The sequence below is a fragment of the Micropterus salmoides genome, unplaced genomic scaffold (assembly GCF_014851395.1).
Source record: "Micropterus salmoides isolate LMB-PRFRI ecotype aquatic unplaced genomic scaffold, ASM1485139v1 Ms_hic_scaffold_2, whole genome shotgun sequence".
Taxonomy (NCBI): domain Eukaryota; kingdom Metazoa; phylum Chordata; class Actinopteri; order Centrarchiformes; family Centrarchidae; genus Micropterus; species Micropterus salmoides.
The window spans coordinates 19,432,933-19,457,422 of NW_024041150.1; the positions used below are offsets into that span (position 1 = coordinate 19,432,933).

Consider the following 24,490-nt stretch of genomic DNA (forward strand, 5'->3'; position numbering starts at 1 on the left):
TTCATTACTGAAGTTACTCACAGTTATCCTACCGAAACATAAAGTAGACACCATGGTTTAGGCTTTGGCTTACAAATGTATTTTGCTCAGTACATATTTAAATATTGGCTTTTTGTTGAGTTCAAATATCAACATATGGGGTGATTTTAGACCATTTTTACGGGCGCTGAAGCACCCCTCTTATCGGACTCGGAGGCCATGACAGTTACAGCGGAGGGTCTCCCAGCGCTGAAACCCCTGAAGAGCAGACTCCTCCACCTTCGCAAGAGAATAAGCCGGATGACGGTGAGTCGGGGACTGAGAGAGGAGAGGGTGAGGAGACAGGAGAAGGAGCCGAGGGGGTTAGGAGAGCTCGCTTGCTGGTTATACAGAGCAAACAACAACAGGCTGGAAGACTGCATACTTCAGATGAGGATGATGATGAAGTTGATGATGATAATGATGAGGACCTGGAGGAGGAAGATAAAAAGATTATAAACCATATGCCGGTGTTGTCCACGACCATCTCCCCAACCAACACCACTACAACTACTACTACCACTTACATCTCTGTCCATCTGAAGTATTTAAATGACACGGAGGAAGTCGCTGTTGTAGAACCACAGGATACAGTGGTCCAGAGGAGGGGGCTCAGTCTGGGGCTGGACCAGAAGTCGGGCCAGGGGTCTCTGGAGGATTCCGGGCTGCTGGTGTCGCAATCAGCACTGGCAGCCTGGTGGTGCCAGTGTTTGTGGTGATACTGGCTGTGGTGCAGTGGCGCCTCCTGCCAAATCTCTCAGGGGGGGCAATTAATAATAACTATTAATATTTTTTTTACAGTCACAGTTATTAGCTTAGCCTCTGGCATTTTGCGGAGCATAAATTAGCCTAGTGGCTAGCGGACATTTCCTCTCCTCATAGCTTAACAAATTACATGTATTATTTATATTGTGTCTTACTCACTGCTGGTAAAGTCACTGTACTACACCACGGTTGAATTTTCTGCTTGAACGTACATTTTCTACAGCTGCTTGTAGTAGTGAGAGCAACAAGCTGGAGGACTCATGCGCCCACTGCAGCTCTGCTGACTCCACAGAACACGACTTTACGCTGATTGGACAGCGATATTCAGAGACAAACTGTCAAAAACAGTCACAGCTCACTAACAGTGTGGTAGAAAGTGTGAGAAAAATATCCCCTGCCTTTCCCGGCTTGGCGGCGCGTCGCCCGGTCGTTCTAATGAACAAGCCGCCCCTGCTGTGGTGTGGTACTTTCGCATTAACGACAAGCAGTTTTTCACCGCCCCTGCGACCATCTCCCTCGTGGGAGTTATTGTGTTCTTCAGCTTTCTGATATATGGGATGCACAGCCGCTGAAAAGGCAGAGAGTGGGCTCTCGCTTACAGCTGAATGTTGTGAGGTAAAATTAAAAAAACTACAGCAGTGGGTTGCGTCTGGAGAGACAGACCACTCAAAAAGGGGCTCGTTGAGGCCACAGATGATTTGATTCCTACAGAATGAGTGTGTGGGTGGCTAGGTGAGCCAATTTGTGCATGTACCAAGAAAAAAACCCCAAAACTAATGACTGATTGTACAGTTTATGTACGGTAACTAACCTGCAGCTGAACCATACGTTAGCTTCTCTTCAACATGACATAGTTGTTCACTCAATGTTTAAACACTCTGGCTTAATCCTGTCTGCTCTTTTTTGATTAAGATCCTTTCCTGTACCTCATTGTTTTTTCAGGCCACTGCTTCTGTGTTCAAGAAAAAATGCTAAATTGACTGATTGATGTAAGAATCTAAAATCTCACTGTCGAGTTGTTGTGAGTAAATGTGGACTGTACAGCTGCCTCAGTGATTGGCTGAATCCATCAGATATTTTTGTTGCTTCAAAAACTGTTGCTATGTAAACATAGGCTAATTTAAATAACCCCTGAACATAAAAATAGACACTTTTTGAGAAGATATTGTAAATATAATGTGTATTTTCTGTAAATCGAATGAACCCGCATCTGGCACTTAAAGATTTGGAGGGAGACATTGAACCCTCTTGATTATGATGGAATGCTCTGGCTTCAGTGATGTCTCAAATTAAAGCAATTCAACCCCCCCCCCCCCCAAAAAAAAGATTTTGGAGAAGTAAGAGAAGGGACAATCAATTAACCTACAGTTTCATATGAGTTTTCTTACATTAAACAGGTTTAATGTCCCTAAATACTGGTATTTTTCAGTTTCTAATGTTTTACCTAATGATTCGTGACCGTGCTGGCGGACCGTGCAGCTGCAGCGGAACACTGTTTGTATGTCTGTCAGTCTGGTCCAAACTAATACTTTCACTATTCTGATTGGCTAAACGGCACCAATGGAAGGAGTTTTCTTTCCATGTGGGACAGTTCAATCCAAAAACTTTGAACCAGTTTGCTACCTATTTTCGGGTCTGAACTCAGCCCAGGATGGTGTGACAAGTGCAACAGAGAAGGGGGCGAAAGAACATCTATCTACCTCGTTCTCAACTCTTCCTTTTACTTTACTTTACTTTACTTTACTTTAGCTTGTTGGTTGACGGCTGACTTGAATAACATTAGGTCCAGTGCAGCTGACCTGCCGCCCAGTCGCGCATTCACGCCAAGGATGGTGCATTCAGCAACTTGGATTAGTTACTAATAATGTAAATGATAATAGAAATAATTTATGCTTCATAGATTATGTGCAACCAAATAAAGATTTATTTAATAATTTAATAATACTGACAAATTAAACTCAATCAGCAACAGAAAACTATTTCTTTAAAGAAAAAGCAAGCATGTAACAAGACTTAACTGAAGACTGAACACTTAAATTAGAGAAACACTTTTAACACCCTCCCTCCTCCGAGGGAATAAACACAAGCCTACAGCTCCACACTGCTGTCTGACCCTAACTGGTCCACTGACTCCATAGGAGTCATTTACACTGGGGCACTGGGGAAATGTCCCCACCACATTTTGAAATGGCTGATTTTGTCTCCATTTTTGAAAGCATTTGTTAAAAATGTTCTGAAAAACAACTTGCACCAAGAAATGTTAACTAACAAATGAAAATGCTTTGAGAAAGGTTTATTTGAACAGAAAAGGTTTATTGAAAGAAAAAATGCAATGCAATATAAGTTTCCCTCATATAAAAAAAGACATTTCCACCATAAATTGGAGCATAAAATGTCTCCAGAATGCAGGAAATTACCAGTTAAATGCTCAAAATCTTCTCGGGGAGGACCCCCAGATCCCTCTCACATATATTTCAGCATCAAATATTTAATCTAAACAGTGCTAAAAGTCTTCTTTTCTTGTTTTTGTGCATTGTCATGTCTCATGACCCAAATGTATCATCACGCTTCTAATCTGAGCCCTTATTTCTCCACAACTTTTCAACGCAAAGTGTAGACTGAACCGCTCCGCTCTACTCCAGCTCCTCTCTAGTTCTCTCTCTCTAGGCCTACTTATTCTCTCCACCAATTCGTGAACACTTTTGCAAGGCATTGTATGCATGCTACATTCTCATTAGGGGCTGAGCACCAATTAAGGTCTGATCCTAGAATCGCCCGTCAACAATCTTTCTGCAGAATCACAATCCTTTTAAGACATTCTAGTAATTTGAAGTAGACTCATGTTTTGTGGTTTTAGTAATACTTCATCAATCCGATGTGATACTTTATGTTTTACGGTGTCTAACATTGTCTGTAACTGTGAACATCCAGTATCTTCACACAATAAGCTCACTTTGAAACTGTACCCATCACCGGTTGCATAACCAGGAAATTTCTACCGGGATGGCCAAGATGGGGCACAGAGCGAGTGTGGGGTGGTGATACTGGGAGAACCTTTATGAATGTGTTTTGACCTGGCTCAAGTGACCACAACAAAATCGAGAAACACCTAGCCAAACATTTAACAAAATATGTTTTTCAAAACCAGAATAAACCAACCACCAAGAATTGTGTCAAATTAAAGTTGTTCAGGTATGGGGTATGAACACCAGAGGCTTTCAGCACTGTCAGGACAGGATGATGGATGTAGGGATGTGTGTGTGTGTGTGTGAGGGTGTTGCAACATACAGGAAACAAGACATAAACAACTAAAGTAAGCATTTCTAGAAATCCAACCAAATGATGTCTGCCTTGGGTCGGGCATGGGGGCGTGCTCTGGATCTGGGGTCAGTGTTATCATTTTGCCTTATCATTTCCGTGATGTGTTGTTTATTTATGTTGCTTGACTGTTTATACTTTTATTCCCAATGTCGCATTGCTCGTCAAGGGTCACAGTATTGACTCCTATGTACATATACACATTTTATACACAGTAAAAATATTGTAATTGAGGCATACAGGACAACCAGCATTGTGACAGATCATGTACAGTGAAGTTATAACTTCCTGTTTTATGTTCGACACCACGTTGTGGACACACCCATTGCTGAAAACCCACAGATAGTGCAACTTTTCATTGTCGGCACGGGATAGAAATTTGATACTGTACCCATCAAGGCGGCTGCATGAGAAGTAAATACTACACTGTTTGAGGTGAAACCATGCTGTATATAAAGATTGACCACTTGACAGCTCCCCAAAAGTGAAGCCAAAACATCTAAACGGTCCCCTGGTGGTTGGATGCAGTACAGGTCATTATGATAGGCTACTAGGGATCCTGAGGGGTTAAATCACCTGACTGCACAATGATCTGTGAAGGCAACAAACCACCCTCCATCCTAATGCTGGTTTTCTACTTCAAGATGTGTTGATGTGTTTTCCACTTGTCTGTCCAGTACTCACCTTGTTTGTGTTGTTGCCAGGTAGGCTTTGTTTTGATTTGTTCAGGTAAGGTTTTATAAGCATGGTGACATGTTATGCCAGCACATCCTGCTTCTGTTTCAGGTAAACACACCTTCAAAACGGGATAGGTATACCTTATTCTTGTCCTAAGTTACTTGCTCAAGGGCAATTCATTGGTAACTTACTGTATACACAGACACAAAAGAGCAGTTTTGGATGTTCAAGATATTCACACATTCATCCATTCATAGTGGGGTAGAATACATTAATAGATTTTTATTTTATTTATTGATATATTTGGAGATCTGTTTAGATTTGTAGAATATTTTGAGTTTATAGATCTGTGGAAGGTTTTTTATATTTACAGATTACATATTTACTTTGTTAAGTTCATGCAAAAAACAACAGATCAACATGTACCTTAATCTCTTTATTAATGTTATCTGACCTGCCTACGTGCTCTTATGTAAAACTTGCGCTGAACCAACAAGTTTATGTACCCAAGTTGAAATTCACTCTGCTTGAAAGCCATAAAATCAATCACTGCTTCTCTGGTTTGAGAACTCAAGTGAACACAGAATATGTAAACATTTCTCAAGCAAAATTTCCCAAGTAGTGAACTACTGTGTAACTAACATAATTTACTCTCCTCAAACCCTTAAGTGCATTTCAGTTACCGTTTCTACTCCATCCTGCTAGCCATGCCAACATTGGCATTTTACACCTACAACTACCACTGTAATCCCCTAAATATAATTCTATTCCCCAAATATATATTAAAACTTAACATGTATTTTACAGTATTTCATCTTTAATGTGTCATTTGTGTATTCTGATGGGTATGATGAAGGGGCCCTTGGCAACAACCGGACAAAATACAAATTGGAGGAAGTGTCTATGTAAAATCTGTGTCATCTAGTATATCTGACATTTAAATGGATTTTTAAACTAATTTTGAATTTATGAGAACCTGTTTTAGGTTTTGTTCCACTAACCAGGTTTCCACCATGAAAAATTAACCTGGCCATCAGTTCTCTGATATGGCACCGGACAGTTTAAAAAATATATATAGACAATATTTTGCATGTCAGCAATTTTTTTCAGGCATCTGGAGTTTCCACATATTGTTATTTAAGTAAAAATGAAAATGCAATCATCCAATTTTCATTTTCATTTTCATATACTGTGGGAATTCTAGGACCATATTAAAATGAAAATACAAACAGCATTTGACATTTCATTTTCAAAGACAGTTAGCAAAACAGTCTATTGCATTTATATGTCCATGTCCTCAAGGTCTTTTTAGGTTAAAATTAAAATGCCATTTCACAACTATTTGAAAATGAAAATGAGTACAGCATTTGACATTTCCTTTTCAAAGACTTTGTCTGCTCTATAGTGGACTTTATTCAAATGCAATGAGTGAAATAGTGCCCCCAGTCTGTTGCCTCTGTTAGCCCTACTATGGGTTGTGTTGCCAGTGGAACCGGCACACCGGACGGTCAGTAGTCATTCCCTCTGGCTGGATGAAGTCTGATGCACTTGATTACACATAATCCACGTGTTACTGCACTTGGAGGCTCTCTGCAGCACCGCACAACTTTCTAAATTCTTCCATTTCACAAAGAAAATAATGGTCAGGTCAAACATGTGTAGAGAGGCTGAACAAAAATTACCTGAACATTCAAATCCGTGTATGATTCATTAATATACAGCTAGCCGAATTAACTAATGACAGTTCATGTTTGCTTTGTACCATTGGATGTACTGACAACTATCACTGAATTAATTTGATACTAAAGAAATCTTAAAAACTGGAGGATTCTCAGGAAAGCATTCATGTTCCAGTTGCTAGTGAGTTACAAACTGAACGTTGAAATAATATTGTCCTGTTTTTCTAACTAAAAACCCACTTATGTTGATAATCAAGCTCATCTTGATTACATTTAAGTGTATCTGCTGCAGGTTTATCAAGTGTAACACACAAAGCTACACTAATGGGACACATTAAATATCAAAATCATTTTTATTTTTTTTGTTTGTTTTAAAACGGAAAAAACAAAAAACGACTTGTTTTTTGTTTCTGTTTCATTGATTTTTTCCGTTTCATTGTTGACTAAGCTAATCATTTTTATTCTATTCTATTGTTACATAATTGGATTATTTTAAAGTTGTTGCACCATCTATTTCCTGCTTACCTAAACCCAAGTTGGTCTTCTCTTATTGTTGAAATTACTCTTTTATAACATTATACCAAAATCATTTCCTGCTAAATTTACTTTCATTAGAAAGCTTTTATCTCTTAATATCATTATCTTTTTGTCAGTGCTACGCTTAGAGGAACATTGTCCACATATTGTATGCCATGGGACTTCCCCCTGCCAGTACATCACAGTTATGTTGTCCTTGGATTAGGGCCAAATAAATGTCCTCATGAGACCTTTTGTGTCAAATTCTACATGCTCTTAGGCTTGGGCAGAATCAGTTTTTTCATACCTTCCTGACATTTCACCAGTGTATACGCTATATGACTATATTTGTGTAAATAAACAACACAAAAGCAGAGCTGCTGGTGATGAAAGTCATTGTAGCATGAATGACACCTTCCAGCCTGCTGTGTCTAATATGCAGTTAGCCTACTTGTCTGCTGTAATATTTTGTAGGGGTGTGCATCTTCATTGGTCTCACGATTTGATTACGATGCATCTAAAAATCAATTATTTTCCACACCCCTAATATTTTATGATATCATCATCCTTGAACAAAATCCTAATTTTGAATAAAGTGATTCATTCATCAGATTAATTGAGTTTGTCTTTTATTATTAAATCAACTTTCTGAGTATAACCCAGTCAGTTATTGCTCTCTTTGTGTGCTACAAGCAGGAGAGCAAACTGTTTTTTGACTGCTGTAAAAATATAGTTTATAAAAGACTAAACAAATATGGATTAAGCAGAATATTTCATACGATAAAACCACTATGAATTTTGGTAGTAGTATGCAAAGTATAGCAGATGTGTGTGCGGTGGGGATTTTGAGTTTGCGTGTGTCATGACCATTTGCATATAGGGCTTTTCTTAAGGTGTAGTTTTTTACTGACAACACAGTGGGTCTGGATTTTCTAAGAATGAACTTCACGTTCATGTTGCTAGTAGTCCAATATTACACACGCCACACAGCATTTTTACTAGCCACATTTTTGTTGTTGGAAAATTGCATTTTATATGATTAAAGTTGACAATGGCATGCTTAAATCGGCATGCTAAAATATACTAATATTATCATTAGCTCTGATAAGGTTGTGTGTAAAGCTTCTTTTTAAAAAAAAACAAACATGTAGTCTATTAAGATAAAGACATAAAAGAGTAGCCTTTTATTGTCTATAATGAAAGTACAGCATGGCTGTAAAAGATGAATTGAAAAGATTTTTTTGTTGTTTATTTAAAACAGCTGTAAATACTGTAATACAGAGTTTGGTATTTTATGGTATTTAACGGGTCTTTTGTCCATCTCAGCTCTGTCTTTTCTCTTTCTGTCGTTCTCCTGTGCAATTTTATTACACACACTCACGCAATGACTGACCGCTGTGTAAATGTGTGATGACAGAGATCATACCATCACAGGTTAAAACAAGAAGGGAGGCTGACGGTCTATAGGTCTGAGGGACTTTGGCTGGCCTGTGACAGATTCAGCTTTTCTTCTTTTTCTTCTGGTTTGACAAAAATCTGGATATCATATTTGGCGCAGCTCAAGTGGGGGCACTGCAGGAGAGTGAGAGGCCTGGTGTGTGGATTCTCCTGCTATTAAAAAAGCTTGCTATTAAGTTGATAATTAATGGCAGGCTAAAACAGCCCTCGGTCCGACGGCCAGTCCACGTGTTTAATCTCCACAGCGTCAACTTGTTTACACTGTTGTAACATATATGGACTTATTTATGTTTATAAGCAGCTTACAAAGTTTTACAAGTGTCTTATTAACTGTTACTGCGTATTACAAGCATCTTAAAATAAAGTGTTAACAGCAACTTCTCTTCCTGTACGCTGGTAACTTAACTGGGCATAACATAGCATAACAATGTAGCATTAATGCCACATGGCCAAGCATGTGACTATTAGCTTTTGTAAATGCACTGTACATGTATTGATGTGTTTTTCATTAAGGTTGTATTGTTGTGATCTTCTCTGTGGTTTATTATTTTTTATTATTGTAACTGTAGTTGTTGTGTAACAGGAGAAGGTTGAAGAAACACATACACGCAGCTCTCACCTTCACTTGTGTGTATTGAATAAGTTTTTGAACAATGTAAACCAAAAACATACATTTCAATATTCATGCACTCATCAGATTCAGGACCACAGTCACAAGTATCTTCTTAATGCATTCTAAATTATCTTTTTAACTAAAGTACCACATGAAATGTAAATAGTTTTAACCAAAGTTATCAAATGACATTTTAATACTCCTTTTTAACTGAGTTCTAAAATAACACTTAAATGAATTGTACTTTTAACATTATTCATTGTCTCAGCATGACATGAACTCATCCCTATAGTGATAAATATACAAGAAACCTTACAGCAAAAACATGTTGACGTAGCAGTAGCTAGCTTAAACATCAACGACAAAGTAAACACTTGTGTATGGCGGGACTCGGACACGACGGAGCCATGAGGTCTCCGGCTGCTAGCATACACATTTTCTCAGTTAGCACAAAACTCTTTAAACAATATACACACTTACTGTATACCACTTGTCACGTAGTTACATCTTGACACACCTTGTGGATGCATAATTCAAATTATTTATTTATCAAATATTAAAAGATAAATGGGACCATCACCTACTGCTGGTGATCATTCAATGTCAAACAGCGCAGCATTAGCTATTTGGGGCCCGAGCATGAAACATGCAAGCACCCTATTGAAATGCAAGGAATTCTTTATTATTATTTTCCCAAATGAATCTCAAACTTCCAATGGGGTTGGAAATTTTGGTGGTGGTCATTTGGTTGTTGTGCATGGACATGGCTAAATGGGTCACTAACACCCCGTTAAAAGCAGCCACCAGGTCACGTCTCACCGAAAACATTTTTGTGACAGATATATCATGTCCAGACAACAATGTCTCGGGGAGCAATGCCCTGAACCCAACAGGAAGTCATTTTGAAATTAATGGTCATTTTTGGCGTTTTACAGCATCCTTACTTTAACAAACTCCTCCTAGAGAATAAATTGTGTTGTGATATAAGCTCATTTAGATGCTTGGTGTTTGAAAAATGGTTGGTTTGAGATTCAAGCTGAGCCTCCTAGCTTCACGGAGGTGTGTAGCATGGATAGGGTGATGCAATATCACATTCGGACATGATATTCATCAAAAATATTTTGTGCGAAAATCTCTTGTTGCCCCCAGTACCGGGGAGCGTCAGGGCTCCTAATCTCTTAATCGCAATAAATAATGGATTTAATATCAAATAGTCGTTGGGGCACCATCAGATGTCGGGAGGTTCTGAGAAACTTTTGCATATTAATTAATTTAATTATCAGTTTAGTCTAAAATATCTAAATCGTTAAGTTCTAAATACAGGGATTAGAAGTCTGTTAAATTATAACACACAGATAGCAATTGGTGATAGGGTGAACACTAAAAATAATGTGAATACAAATCAGACAGTAAATAATAGTTATTTAATGATAATAATATGCAATAAATAGAGGTTGAATAATTGTAAAACAAAACCTGTTTAATGACAATTCTATTTGGCTAAAGTGAAGGGAGAGAGGTTTTCAATTTATAAAGAGGAACAAATGGACGCAGGTTCTGGATCTAAACTCTATAAGGGCTGAATGTGAATTTTTGCCTTAAGAACTTAATTTTGACATCAACACATAGATATAAGGGACTTTTGCCTTACTGTTGGAGGACCCAAACTCTGTAATCTGGTTTAATATTTTACACGGCTCTCAAGCTTGACTCTCCCACATAAAAATGGTTTTGCAGGAAACAGACTTGTTCCAGGGTCCCCCAGAGGCTCTAACAGCAGCTGATAAAGTCTATGCACACTGTTTCTTACAGGTACAATAGGCGTTGGATGGTTTTCTGGTCCGTGGCTTTCCCTGGATGTCTGATGTCAGCTTCTTCTAAGGATGTGGTACTTTGGTTTGGGTAAACTTTAATAAAGAACTTTATTGGCCATTCAAAGTTAATTTATAAGTTAATACCAAGCAAGACTGACGAAAATACAAAAATACTGAATGCGTTCTTAATCAAACGTATATGGAATTGGGACAAAAGATGGAACTTTGATCAAAAATAAAAACTTCAAAGATGGAACTTTGATCAAAAATAAAAACTTCAAATGTAGATTAAGTATGATTGGGGGATAAAGTATGATTGGATGAAGGGTTTTAGCTCAAGAGACTGAGAAAAAGGAAATTCTCTCTGTCTTAGAGGAGTTAAATGTAATTATGGATTACTGTATATTGCAAAATGCCTATTTTTACGCACGTTTCCATATTACTACTTTCATGATAGCAAAACACATAAAATAATACAATAATAATCTTTAACTTTAATTAATTACCAGAGAACAACTCATCTCATTTAAATATTGTTAATGTCATAACTTCAGAATAGTGACTAAAACAGCAAGGAAATCCTCATCAAAACATTTCTAACTCATAATTATGTTGACTGGACAATTCTGTTTAGCTATCACACAAATCATTTCTGGTAGTTCTAACAATTAAAAGAAACTACTACACAGATTAATGCCAACATATAGGTTAACAGCAACAGACTCTCGTTCAGCGAGCTAACAGAGTATCATAAGTAGTACCAGCAACTAAAGAGCCAGAATAGTTTCACATCTAACTCAGTGTATTAAGGGTTAATTTGAACAAACCAGAGTCCAACAGTGGAAAGAGAAACCAAGACGTTTTTGGTGAGTTTTATTTTGTTTCTGTCAAGTTTAATGAAGTGTGTGTTACTATTAGTTAGCAATGCAATGAAGATAGACATTTGAAGCAGACTCATGTTTTTGTGGATTTAGTAATGCTTCATTCAATGTCTAACATTGTCTGTAACCTTTACACTAGCTCTATGCTCACTTTGAAACTGTACCCATCACGGCAGCTGCATGATAAGTAAATAAAACCAGAATAAAACTGAGTCTCTTCTCTGTATATTACTCAACACTGTACTGTATATAAAGATGGACAACTTGGCAGCAAGTACAGCTGAAAGATCTTGATCGCCCCCTGGTGGCCAGTTTGCTGAAGCACTCCTCTGACAGCAGATAGATTTTTTTAATCTAGGAGCATGGTCAGTCAAGAGGTTTTACATTACACAAGTCAAAGATATGTAGCTTGCATGAGCTTCCCAAGGGGAGAAATCTTTACAATGATGATGGCTCATGCTCCTTCCTAAATGTTCTCTACTTAGACAAGTACTGATAGGTTAAAGCATATAGGTACTGCTTGATGCTTCTATAAGGAACCTTCAAAATGGTTTTCTTGTGAAATTCTAAATACATGCCACAGTCGTTAATCCTACTGTATGCTTCGTTTTTTTACCTTTTGTTTTGATTTGTTTAGAGAAGGTTTTACAAGTATATTGGTACATTTTGTCAGCACATCCTGCTTCTGTTTCAGGTAAACATACCTTCCCATCTGGAAAGTACCCAAGTATCCTACTGTTGGGACCACTGGGACAGCATTAGAGCCTTGAGCGCCTTTCTGCACCACCATGTAGTGTTAATTACCAATTAAGGCCTTGGCCAATCAGAGAAGGACACCAGTAACTATTGTATCCAGTTGCTCTGTAGCAGTCAGAGTGTTGCTCATGTCAGTTGCCTCCTTGCCAGGATATATTTGATCTCCTTTCAATTATTCAATTCTGGATTCCTTGTTTAAGATACTTTTTGTGTACTGACAGATTCTGTGTGTCTGTAAGTCCTGACAATAACTCTGTTGAGTGGTTTGCAGATATTACTGTTCTGATTTAATGTAATGTAATGATTTAAGTTAATTTATTTTGTGAACAGTCCTCATTTATTTTATTCAGTGTATGTGTGGTTCAACTCATACAGTCAAAAGGCTTTAGTGCAGTAATGCACTTTGTTTGCTTATTGTTATTGTTTTGATATTATAATTTAGTTAAATTTATATTTTCTGTTTAGTGTAGTTAAATAGTAGCTTTATGTAGCATTGTAGAATTGGTAAAATAATTAATTATTGGTATTTATTTATATTTATTATATATTATATTGCAGAAACCACACGTCAGTTCACAGATATAAATCTGAACTAAGTCGAACACAGAGTGGCTTGGGTTGTTAACAAAGCACCATTTGGGGACGTCTTCTTCACTTCTTATCAGACTATCTGTGGTGACTGCATATGCATTCAAGTAACTGCACAAAGGGATTTTTTATTAACAAGAGGTCTTAAACTTGGGCTCACACAACCAACACATTCTCAATCACAGACTTCACAGATTAATTTGTTAATTTGTGTGTCCTAAACCACTGAGACGTTGAACTCTACTTTTAGCTACTATTGGTCCATGAGACCTGACCCATGATGTCATGTCAACTTGTCAACAAAACAGCAGTTCAGCTTCTGCCCTCTCTCTTTTACCTGGACCAAGCTGCAACCTCCAGCTCTCATGGATAAAGCCATCCTTCAGTGCCTTAAACCTGCATTCTTACTAACGGCCAGCAGGGGGTGACTCATGTGGTTGAAACAAGAAGTCTGGTTCCATTATTTCCCAGCTGATTTATTGCCACTTTATGACACTTATGAGTTTATAATATAATAATGAGTCTCAGTTGCTAGTTTTAAGTTCTTCAATACAACATGATGTTCATTTAGTAAATTATGGTCCCATTTAGGGGACAATAGGCGCTAGCATGGCGACCTGTTCAACAGACCAGAGTGACTCGTATTAGCTGCACAGTGTAAATTTAATCAGTGCTGTTGAAAAATTGTATTAGGAGTCGGATGATCTTTTTTTTTTTCAAAATAAACATCCTGGTTAAAATCACAGTTAATGTGAATTACAGATGCACCTAGCTAACCAAGCTTTTAAGCGCCACCGTCTCGTCCAAATATAGTTATGTCCGGTGCCTGGTTGCAAAAAACCAACATGGCTGCGGCCAAACTGCCAAACTTGAGGTTTCAAAGCTGCAGTCTACAAAACAATGGGTTATGTCACCATGATTACATCTACTTCTTTTATACAGTAAATGCTATGGACTTGACCACTGCAGCTGCCGACAGCAGCAACTGTCTCCCAACGTGTCCTTCTTAGAGCAGACACGAAGCAGAACAGAACTCTCTTTCTTACTAGTGCGACGTGAATGTCTGCTAAGGCCATTGCAAACCGCCCAAGTTAGCTGGCAGCTATGACACAAGTCTGCCAGCTAACCTCACATGCTAAGAGAAGCAACGAAGTAGCTTAGCACCGAGCAACTAACTCTGAGGCGAGCAGGCGGAGGCGGAGCAACCTGGTCCTTCATCTGCACGATCGGAACACGACAGAGCAAAAAACTGCAACGGAACCACAATTCTTCAGGTTGTTTTCAACATCTTCATCTCAGACCCGTCTCTGTCCTCTGATAGAACCAGCCATGGGTTGGCTGTCCAGCTGTTAGACATACATATGGAACTTGAACTTGATTTTCCTCTTTTTTATAAGATGTTTTTTTATTTGTTTCCATCATTGAGGCATCCTGACAAATACTTGTATACGTGAAAATCACTAAATTATGAGGCAAGTAATAACCACTGACATGAAAGTTAGAAGTCGTCTTTGAAAAAGTAGTTAATATCAGCCCACTTGTATGGCTGACAAAACAATCAATCAATACAAAAACAAACAACGTTCATATTAACTTGACCGAGTGCTGAGGCAGATGCAGAAGCTAGACTCTCTGATGCAGTTGTAACATTTATGTAAACACACCTTTTGCAATGTGGGAGCAGGTAATGTTGGGGAGTTTTCAGTAGCGTAAATGTTGTGTTTGTAAATGTCTTTCCACCACTATTTGAGCACATTTTATGGCATGAATTAATTTTTCGATTGCGATTTTCGTGTGACCGCTTATCTCTATTGCGATTGTTAGGGTTGGTGTAGCCAGATAACAAAAATAAATTCTGAACCTGCTTCTTGATACAGGCCCCTGGGCTTACAGGCAGTGGCAGACAATACACCAAAAATACAGGTAGCAGTCCAAAAGAGTTAACATAGACAGAGTTCAACATTCAACATGGTAATAATCCACAGAGATTAAACGATAACACCACGGAGCACAATATACACTCACCTAAAGGATTATTAAGAACACCTGTTCAATTTCTCATTAATGCAATTATCTAATCAACCAATCACATGGCAGTTGCTTCAATGCATTTAGGGGTGTGGTCCTGGTCAAGACAATCTCCTGAACTCCAAACTGAATGTCAGAATGGGAAAGAAAGGTGATTTAAGCAATTTTGAGCGCGGCATGGTTGTTGGTGCCAGACGGGCCGGTCTGAGTATTTCACAATGTGCTCAGTTACTGGGATTTTCACGCACAACCATTTCTAAGGTTTACAAAGAATGGTGTGAAAAGGGAAAAACATCCAGTATGCGGCAGTCCTGTGGGCGAAAATGCCTTGTTGATGCTAGAGGTCAGAGGAGAATGGGCCGACTGATTCAAGCTGATAGAAGAGCAACTTTGACTGAAATAACCACTCGTTACAACTGAGGTATGCAGCAAAGCATTTGTGAAGCCACAACACGCACAACCTTGAGGCGGATGGGCTACAACAGCAGAAGACCCCACTGGGTACCACTCATCTCCACTACAAATAGGAAAAGAGGCTACAATTTGCAAGAGCTCACCAAAATTGGACAGTTGAAGACTGGAAAAATGTTGCCTGGTCTGATGAGTCTCGATTTCTGTTGAGACATTCAGATGGTAGAGTCGGAATTTGGCGTAAACAGAATGAGAACATGGATCCATCATGCCTTGTTACCACTGTGCAGGCTGGTGGTGGTGGTGTAATGGTGTGGGGGATGTTTTCTTGCCACACTTTAGGCCCCTTAGATTTTTCCTCTACTCTCCACCTCTCAGGTCAGCTGCGTACTCTCATAGCGGAAGCCCAGTCGAGAGGCCTGAAGTTTGTTTACGCCCTCTCTCCTGGTCAGGACATCGTCTTCTCTTCTTCCTGTGATCTGACACTACTCAAGCGCAAGCTGAGACAGGTATATGAAACTGTAAGGTACTACAATACTACTGGAATGTAACTTTTTGTACTTTTGTATCGGTTCTTGGGGGAACCACCTGATGGGCAGTTGCAATATATGAAATATACCTCTCTTTCTCTCTCTCCCCCTGTAGAATTATTACACAACATATTCCAGAAGCTGTCATGGCTGACGTAATGCGGTAAGTGACTCATTTCCGTTTCTGGTGCTTGTGTGTTGGTAGCGTGTTGTCCTGCTCTACAAAAAACAGTTAAATTTGTTAATTTGTCATTACAGCGACTAACTGTCCGCTAAACACTTACAGTAATTTTGCGTGAGCACTCACACTACTTTCCATCTCTTAGTGACTGCTGTTCAATCTCATAGTAGTTTTCAAAAGTTTTGGTAGCTAATGCTACAGTACTTTAGCTTAGCCATTAGCAACTTTAGCTCAGCAGCTAGCGATGGCTTCTCCTTTTTCCCCTTGCTCTCCTACTTTCTCCTGCTCGGTGTGTCAGATGTTCAGTTACTCCTCTGCCTCCTTTAGCGGTAATGGTACGTGTAACAAGTGTAGTTCATTTATAGACATGGAGGCGAGGCTCAGTGATTTAGAAGTCCGGCTCCACGCCTTGGTAGATCAGTCTTTAGCTACTGTAGCTAGCCCAGTCCACGGTAGTCGGTGCGGAACGGCCTGAGTTAGCCTCTGGTAGCCGTCCCCCGGCATCCCCTGTGCAGCCAGGAAGGGGCTGGGTGACTGTCTGAAGGAGGAATAGTCGTAAGCATTCAAAGTCCACGGGTCATCATCAACCTGTTCACGTTTCTAACAGATTTTCCCCACTCAACGACACACCCACTGAGAAACCAACTCTGATCATTGGCAGCTCCATTTTGAGAAACGTGAAGTTAGCAAAGCCAGCGGCCATAGTTAAGTGCATCCCTGGGGCCAGAGCAGGGGACACTGAGTTTTATTTGAAACTGCTAGCTAAGGATAAACATAAATACAGTAAGATTGTTGTTCACGTCGGAAGAAGATTAATGTTGAGTCGGTGTGTACATATGCAAAAACAATGTCGGACACCGTAGTTTTCTCTGGACCCCTGCCAAATCTGACCAGTGATGACATGTATAGCCGCATGTCGTCATTCCGCCGCTGGTTGTCGAGGTGGTGTCCAGAGTTTTGTAGATAATTGGCAGACTTTCTGGGGAAGACCTGGTCTGATCCGGAGAGACGGCATCCATCAAACTTGGGAAGGAGCAGTTCTCATTTCTAGAAAGCTGGCCAAGTTTATTAGTGGACCAAATCCATGACAATCCAGAGTTGAGACCAGGAGGCAGAGTCGCAGTCTAACACACTCATCTGCTCCTCTATTTCAGGAGTTACTTAGTGAAAATCCTATAGTGACGGTGTCTGTCCCCCGACCATCGAAATTATTTAAATCAAAGGTAAACAGAGGAGCTGTGCATTAAAAACCTCATAAAAATTAAAACCATGAGCAATAGTGCAAAACAATAGGAAAATTAAATGTGGACTCTTGAACATCAGATCTCTCTCTTCTAAAGCTGTACTAGTAAATGAACTAATATCAGATTATGATATTGATTTATTTTGTCTTACTGAAACCTGGCTGGGTGATGGAGAATATGTTAGCCTAAATGAATCCACCCCTCCCAGTCATATTAATACTCACATTCCTTGAGGCACAGGTCGAGGAGGTGGAGTTGCAGCTATCTTCGACTCTAGGTTTAGAGCTGATAAGTAGGCTAAACTAAATTATAACTAATTTGAAAGTCTAGTCTTTCACACCCAAGTTGGAAATCCCCTCAATCACTTCTTTTCATTATAGTGTACCAAGCACCTGGTCCATACTCTGAATTCTTATCTGAATTTGCAGAGTTTTTGTCAACTTTAGTCCTTAAAACGGACAAAGTTATTATTGTAGGGGATTTTAATATTAATGTGGACGTTGATAATGAGAGCCTTAGAACTGCCTTTATCTCTATTAGATTCAATTAGCTTTTCTCAGAGTGTCCATGAACCGACTCACTGTTTTAATCACACCCTTGACCTTGTTCTGGTATATGGTATTGAAATTGAACATTTAATAGTGTTCCCACAGAATCCCTCTTTGTCCGACCACTGTTTTGATAACTTGAGTTTGTATTGCTGAACTACACGCCATTGGGCAAAAATTTTTATACAAGATGTCTGTCTGATAGTGCTGTAGCTAAATTTAAGGATGCGATTCCATCAGCTCTAAATTCATTATCAGATCACAAAGTAACGGAGGACTCCTATGCTAATTTCAGTCCCCAAATCGATCATCTTGTTAGTGCTGCAGGCTCGCTGCGAATGACACTCGACTCTGTAGCATCTCTAAAAAAGAAAATAATAAAACAAAGACGGTTGGCTCCATGGTATAATACTGAAACTCTCAAATTAAAACGAATATCGTGGAAACTTGAGAGGAATTGGCATTCCAAACTGGAAAATTCGCATTTATTTTGGCAAGTTAGTCTTAAAACTTATAGGAAGGTCCTCCGTAATGCCAGAGCAGCGTACTACTTGTCATTAATGGAGGGAAATGGGAACAACCCCAGGTTTCTTTTCAGCACTGTAGCCAGGCTGACAGAGTCACAGCTCTATTGAGCCAAGTATTCCCATAGCTCTCAGTAGTTACGACTTCATGAGCTTCTTTAATGATAACATTCTAATTATTAGAAACAAAATTCACCAAGACCTGCCCTCAACTGGCACCGACTTATCTCCAAACTCAGGAACCTTAGAAACAGCTGTAAAACTGCACTTTTTGCAACTGAATGAGAATTTAACAAACACGTGTGGTGTCAGAAATTCTAGAGCAGGGGAAAAGCAGAAAGCTTTCGATTCACAAACCCAACTATACTATATAAGCTCTGGCAGAGGGAGCATGCTCTTATGTGCGTCCACCATGGCATGCTGATGGTGGCACTGAAGACTAGAATAAAGTTTGAATTCATTGACAGAGGCTATGCTCGTACAACCAGATCAAGAGATTATTCAATCAGAAATGATTACTGCTAACAATACTGCACACTGCTCTGTGTAGTGCTTTTACTAATGAGTCGTGTTTGGCCATTTCTTCATTTCTCACTCTACTGAAGCACACAGTGCATTTTTTCTCCATTTGGCTCTCGTATTAGGTAGTTATCAGTGTAACTAAAGACACAGTCTGCACTGACTATGAGAACCTGTTAACTTCCAAAAATGCACAGTGCTTTCTGCAACTGGGTCAGATCGGGGTCGGGCCCCGTTCACACCTTAAATGCAGTGAGCATTTTGCATTTTAGTGGCAAATTTGTTCCCCTGGCTTGCAAACATTTAAACAGCTCTGGCATTGTTTTCTTTGGACTGAACATTTGTGTGGTTTAGTTTATTGCATATTTATAGCCACCCTTTTGTGATGGACTTTTCACTGTTGGAAATTCATGGAGACAGTAATGTAGTTGTTGTGGTTTGTTTATTTCATACGCAAGACCTGCCCTCATTTGAATTAAGAAAATAGCTAGACTTCCAGGAGGACTATCTGATCTATTGATCATCTTGTGAAACCTGATCCTCCACCTGGTCAGAAAACATTCTTTCACTGCAGCAATCGGTTTGTTTAGTAATGCTCCAGTGGCCTCTCGATGCATGCATACCTGATGGTTATCAGATCTCAACAACCATCTTCACATTCGGAGGAGCAAAAACTTACATTTTGAGAATTGTTTCACTTTTGATAAAGTCTTCAGTAGTGTGGAAGAGGTCAGACATACTTTTTCAAGTGGACTCTGAGGTCTTTCGATGAATGTTCAGATGTCTTTTTCTTTCCAAGATTTCCAAAGTTCAAATGCACCGATTGGTCTAAATTGTCTTAGGAATAGAAAGGTGAACTACTTCTACACTGCCCTGTTTGTTTACCCGTAGTAGTACTAGTATAAGTAAATACAAAGCAGAATAATGAGGTCAAACTACATTTCACTGGAATCTGATGAAAAGTCTTTCCTATCATCAGTTTTTTTCATTCGCTTCAAGGAAAGCAATTGAAATTGTGAAAAGTCAAATTAGTGTGAAAAAAGTTCCAAAATGTTTGCATTGCAGATCCATTCTTCTTCAGTTCATCTTGTCTTTCCTGAGCTCACGTCTCAACACTTTGATGAACAACTGTGGTGACAGTCCGTATTGGTTGAAGAGCTAGATTTTAAAAAAGCCACACACACCCACAACAGAAAAAAAAATAATGTTAATACCGAATAAAATAATTAGTTCATCATTTGAATTAAAATTGAATACAAAGTAGTCATGAAAATGAAAAACAAACAAACTAACAGCAGTTAGTGGAGACTCATCATGCAACAGACTCTGCAACTCCAAGTCTGACAGATAAGTCAACGACTCCAATTCCACGTTCGTGGCAAGAATATAATCTGTTGACATAAATATGTGTTATAAAATAATACACATGGTAATGGTTTCCATTAACATTAAGTATTCAACATCATTTGTAGTATAATAACAATAAAAAACTTTTGCATGACCTTACACTTTTAGTTATTACATTCAATATATACAATATATATAATAATTCATGCACACAATACTACTTTGAAAATGTAGTATGAGTAAATGAGTAAAATCATATTTAAATTGTATGTATTTAACTGTAAAGTAGGGTTTTCAATAATTTATTCTCTGGTTTTATATAAATATAGGGAAGAACAGACTCGTTTCTGTTTTAGCAACAGTTAAAGCAGATCCAAACACAGTAAATAATGAAAAACAAATAGAAGAAACATAAGATAAAAATACAGTTGTGATAATGATTACAATTACAATCAAGCTAATACATTTATGAAATGGTCACTCAAGGCAAAGGCTCAGACATGTAATGAATGTAACAAATGCAAATACTTACTAGGGCCTTTGGTTGTAGGACAAAGAGTCAGAGGTGTTTTGGAAAGATGGTGTTTGTTTACATGGAAAGAGAATATTTTAAAATTAATTGATAATTTGTTAAAATCTCTTGAAAATCAAACACTTAAGTGGCATGATATATCATAACTTTTAAAATAAAATGAAACATTTTATGCAAATAATAATTAAAAATAATAACAAGGAATGACAAGGTAACTTTATGTAATGAAAGAAGAAAAGACGACATGAAGTTAACTTAACATGAACAAGAAAAACTTTCAGGTGGAAAAAGCAAAATACTATTATTGCTGGTAAGTACTATTAAATGTCCAGTAGCTTTCCAAGTTGCAAAAACAAAATGTTATGCCTGGTTAAATACACATTAATGAAGTCTTACCAGTGGCTGCAGTAATGCTCACTCTACTGCTTAAGATGTTCTCAAACACAGAGTAGAGAGTGAATGTGTATCTAGTTCTAGCAGTGAGAGATGAGACTGTGTAAGTTACTGGTCCATCTCCATCTGGTGCAGCGATGTAGATCTCTGCATCATTAAACTGGAGAATAAAGCTGACGCTGTTGTTCACTTTGTTCCACTGCAGAGTGATACTGGTCTCATTTTGTCCTATTGGTCTGAATTGTTTTGCGTTTGTAGGAGCTGAGAGAGACAAATAGAGCAGTTAAACAGTGTCAGTAAAATTGACAAAGTTAAAGTTAAATATGTATCCCTACATAAATACAAACTAATCAAGTGAAAATATTCTTTGTATTACTAGTATGAATGTTTTTTTTCTGGATCCAGATGTCACATTCTGTAGTCATATCCATCACATGTTAAATGACAACAGAGATGTACTCCACTATAAATGAAGAATCACAATGTACCAAAAGTTAAAAAAGTAAATATTCTTAAAGTAAAAAATATTTTACAGTGTTGGCCAAAACAATGCTGAGTTAAATTAACATGCAATAAAGTGCATGTTGTTAAGTAGCACATTCCTTTAATGAATATTATACCCAGTAGAAACGTCTTAGTTTTACACTGGTGCTCTGAAAAGCAGATGATGGCTCGCTAAGCAGATACAGAACATATAAATAAAGTGACATATATTACCGGTAACTGCAGTAATGTTTACTCCACTGATTCTGACGTTCTCAAACACAGAGAAGAGAGTGAATGTGTATTCAGTTGCAGCAGTGAGAGATGGGACTCTGTAAGTTACTGGTCCATAATAATTATTTGGTGCAGGGATGCTGATCTCTGCACCATTAGACTGGAGAATGAAGTTGATGCTGTTGTTCACTTTATTCCACTGCAGAGTGATACTGGTCTCATCTTGTCTTATTGAGCTGAAGTCTTCTGCGTTTGGAGGAGCTGAGAGAGAAGAAGAGAAGGGAATGAATTTATCACCAAACAACTTTAGTTGAATATTTATTCATGCTCCATCTGGCTGTTCAGGTTGATCAACTTTGTATTTTTTGTTAACAAAACCTAATGGTGGCTATGAGAGAAACAATTATTTAAGACACGTTTGTATTAACAAGATTGTCACATTTTATCCCTAACCACATCACAGCCTTCGTTTCATAGGACATACCGTATATAATGAAGAATAAATGAAGAATAAAAAACTCATAGGACTTAAAGTTTGACAACTATGGGGAAATACCGACATCACGTGGTACATTCAGCACACCACTCCATGTGACCTGCAAAAGGTGATGACTCAATCAAAAGAATTAACTCATGTTTCAAATGTAAATAAAGCCATCAATGACTAAATCATTGTGAGCAAAACAAAAGCTTCCTTTATCATTGCGGACCAAGACAGTAAAAATACAAAGACATCTTGTCAAATGATAGTGTACTCCGAAAGTGTGATAGTTACCCACTATGTAATATTGTCCAATTAATAACGTTGTACATTTAGGCAGCTGCATAGTATTGATGTCAGCCATTGCACACACTATATTTTCAACAAAACTTTTATTTGACAACACTGTGGACCGGCCCAGATTAGGCTGCATTCTCCGATCAACCTCTGTCATACTCAGGCCAAGGTTGATTACATGGTCTGTAACTTGCCTGTATCTCTCAAGATATTTTGACTCTTCCTCATCCTCTTTGCACACTCTAGCTCTTCCTCTCCCCCTCACCATGCCACCCCACACTAATGCCCGTCCTTGGATGGACTTTTGCCCCTGTCTGTCTCCTGCATGCTCCATATTCCACAGCTGAGTCTTACCCTTGCAGTATAAATGTGTTTGAGAACTGATTGGTTGTGAGTTTCGCCTGTGAGCTAAATTGGACAGCAGTTGCGTTGGGTTGCTCTAATTTGTGAGGAAATTGAATTGTTCCCCATCTGGCCTAAGTCAATCCATCTGACAACTTTACAACAATACCACGTAACTATTATGTATCTAATATATGTGTGACAAGTTATTGTGATTGTTGGTCACTCTATTTAGCATGTAGGGATTTACACAATGAACATGTGTATAATTGCATTTGAGGGAAATATGATTCAATAGCTAACAAATGTAAAGTTTTTGTAGTATTATCTCTGCAAGGCTTACTCAGTGCAATTTGTGCTAAAGCAGTCATAAATGACTATCGTCATGTGAACAACTGACCTAATGTTCATATAAATAGTTTTATAGTTTGAAAAAGTCTAATAGTCATTCGATGATTGTACCAAAAGCAATTGAGAAAAACTGTAATATGTTGGCGAATACAGGACTTGATTTGAAGTAAAGAAGCAGGACATTAGCAAAATACAGTTTAGTTTTACACAGTCACATGGACAAGATTTAAATTCATCAGCTGTTTGATGCAACACATATAATGTATTTTGGTGCATCATGTTGACACAATTGCTATTCCCAATGATGACCCACCACCACCACCTGTAAATCAGTTGATTACTTTACTATTGTACAGAAGGTTCAATCTACTGCATACTTACACATACTTGTAGCATTTCTAAAACTTAGCTATGAATTTTAATAAATTTATGAGAATTAAAACCCAATTATGAATTTTAATATTCAGAAAATATCAATCTCTCGTTTCGGGGCACCACCGGAGTTGTTATTATCCTAGAGTCTCCGGACCTCTAGGTAGCTTTTAATAATTATACAATTATTACTATTGATCAGTTAGTTAATAATCACTAAATTATCTTAAATCAATCAGTCAGTTTCATATCTAAAGGATCAATTCTCTTGGCAGGGACGTGGAAATAGGCAACACACACATTTCCTTGATTACAGTGAATTTATTAACTAAATCGATGTAAAAGGGTGGTTAAATATATCAGGGCAATAAACAATGGCTGAACAATGAGAAATGGAGGTTCGATTGTGGGAAGCATTTGACTCATACAGCGGAGGAGAACTAATGAATGTAAGCTATGAGTTTAGGAGTTACAAGGCAATATTAACATTATGGGACATCCCTGATCACAGAATGTTTGTTGGGTCTTACTGCTTGTCGACGGCCTGCTTTGGCCTTTTGCACGGGTCCCACGCTAGCTTCCTGATCCT

General features: G+C 38.3%; 2 protein-coding genes across 2 annotated transcripts in view; both read right to left on the reverse strand.

The window, feature by feature from the left end:
• LOC119912224 (macrophage mannose receptor 1-like) overlaps positions 1-24,490 on the reverse strand; it is a 357,347-nt gene that overhangs the window by 232,473 nt on the left and 100,384 nt on the right. The window lies entirely within an intron of this gene.
• The window catches only part of LOC119912227 (macrophage mannose receptor 1-like), an 85,846-nt gene continuing 81,479 nt past the window's right edge, over positions 20,124-24,490 (reverse strand). The window contains exon 14 of the mRNA XM_038731324.1: positions 20,124-20,227. Within this exon, the coding sequence (XP_038587252.1) occupies positions 20,147-20,227 (81 nt within the window). The 3' untranslated portion in view covers positions 20,124-20,146. The remainder of the gene's footprint in view (positions 20,228-24,490) is intronic.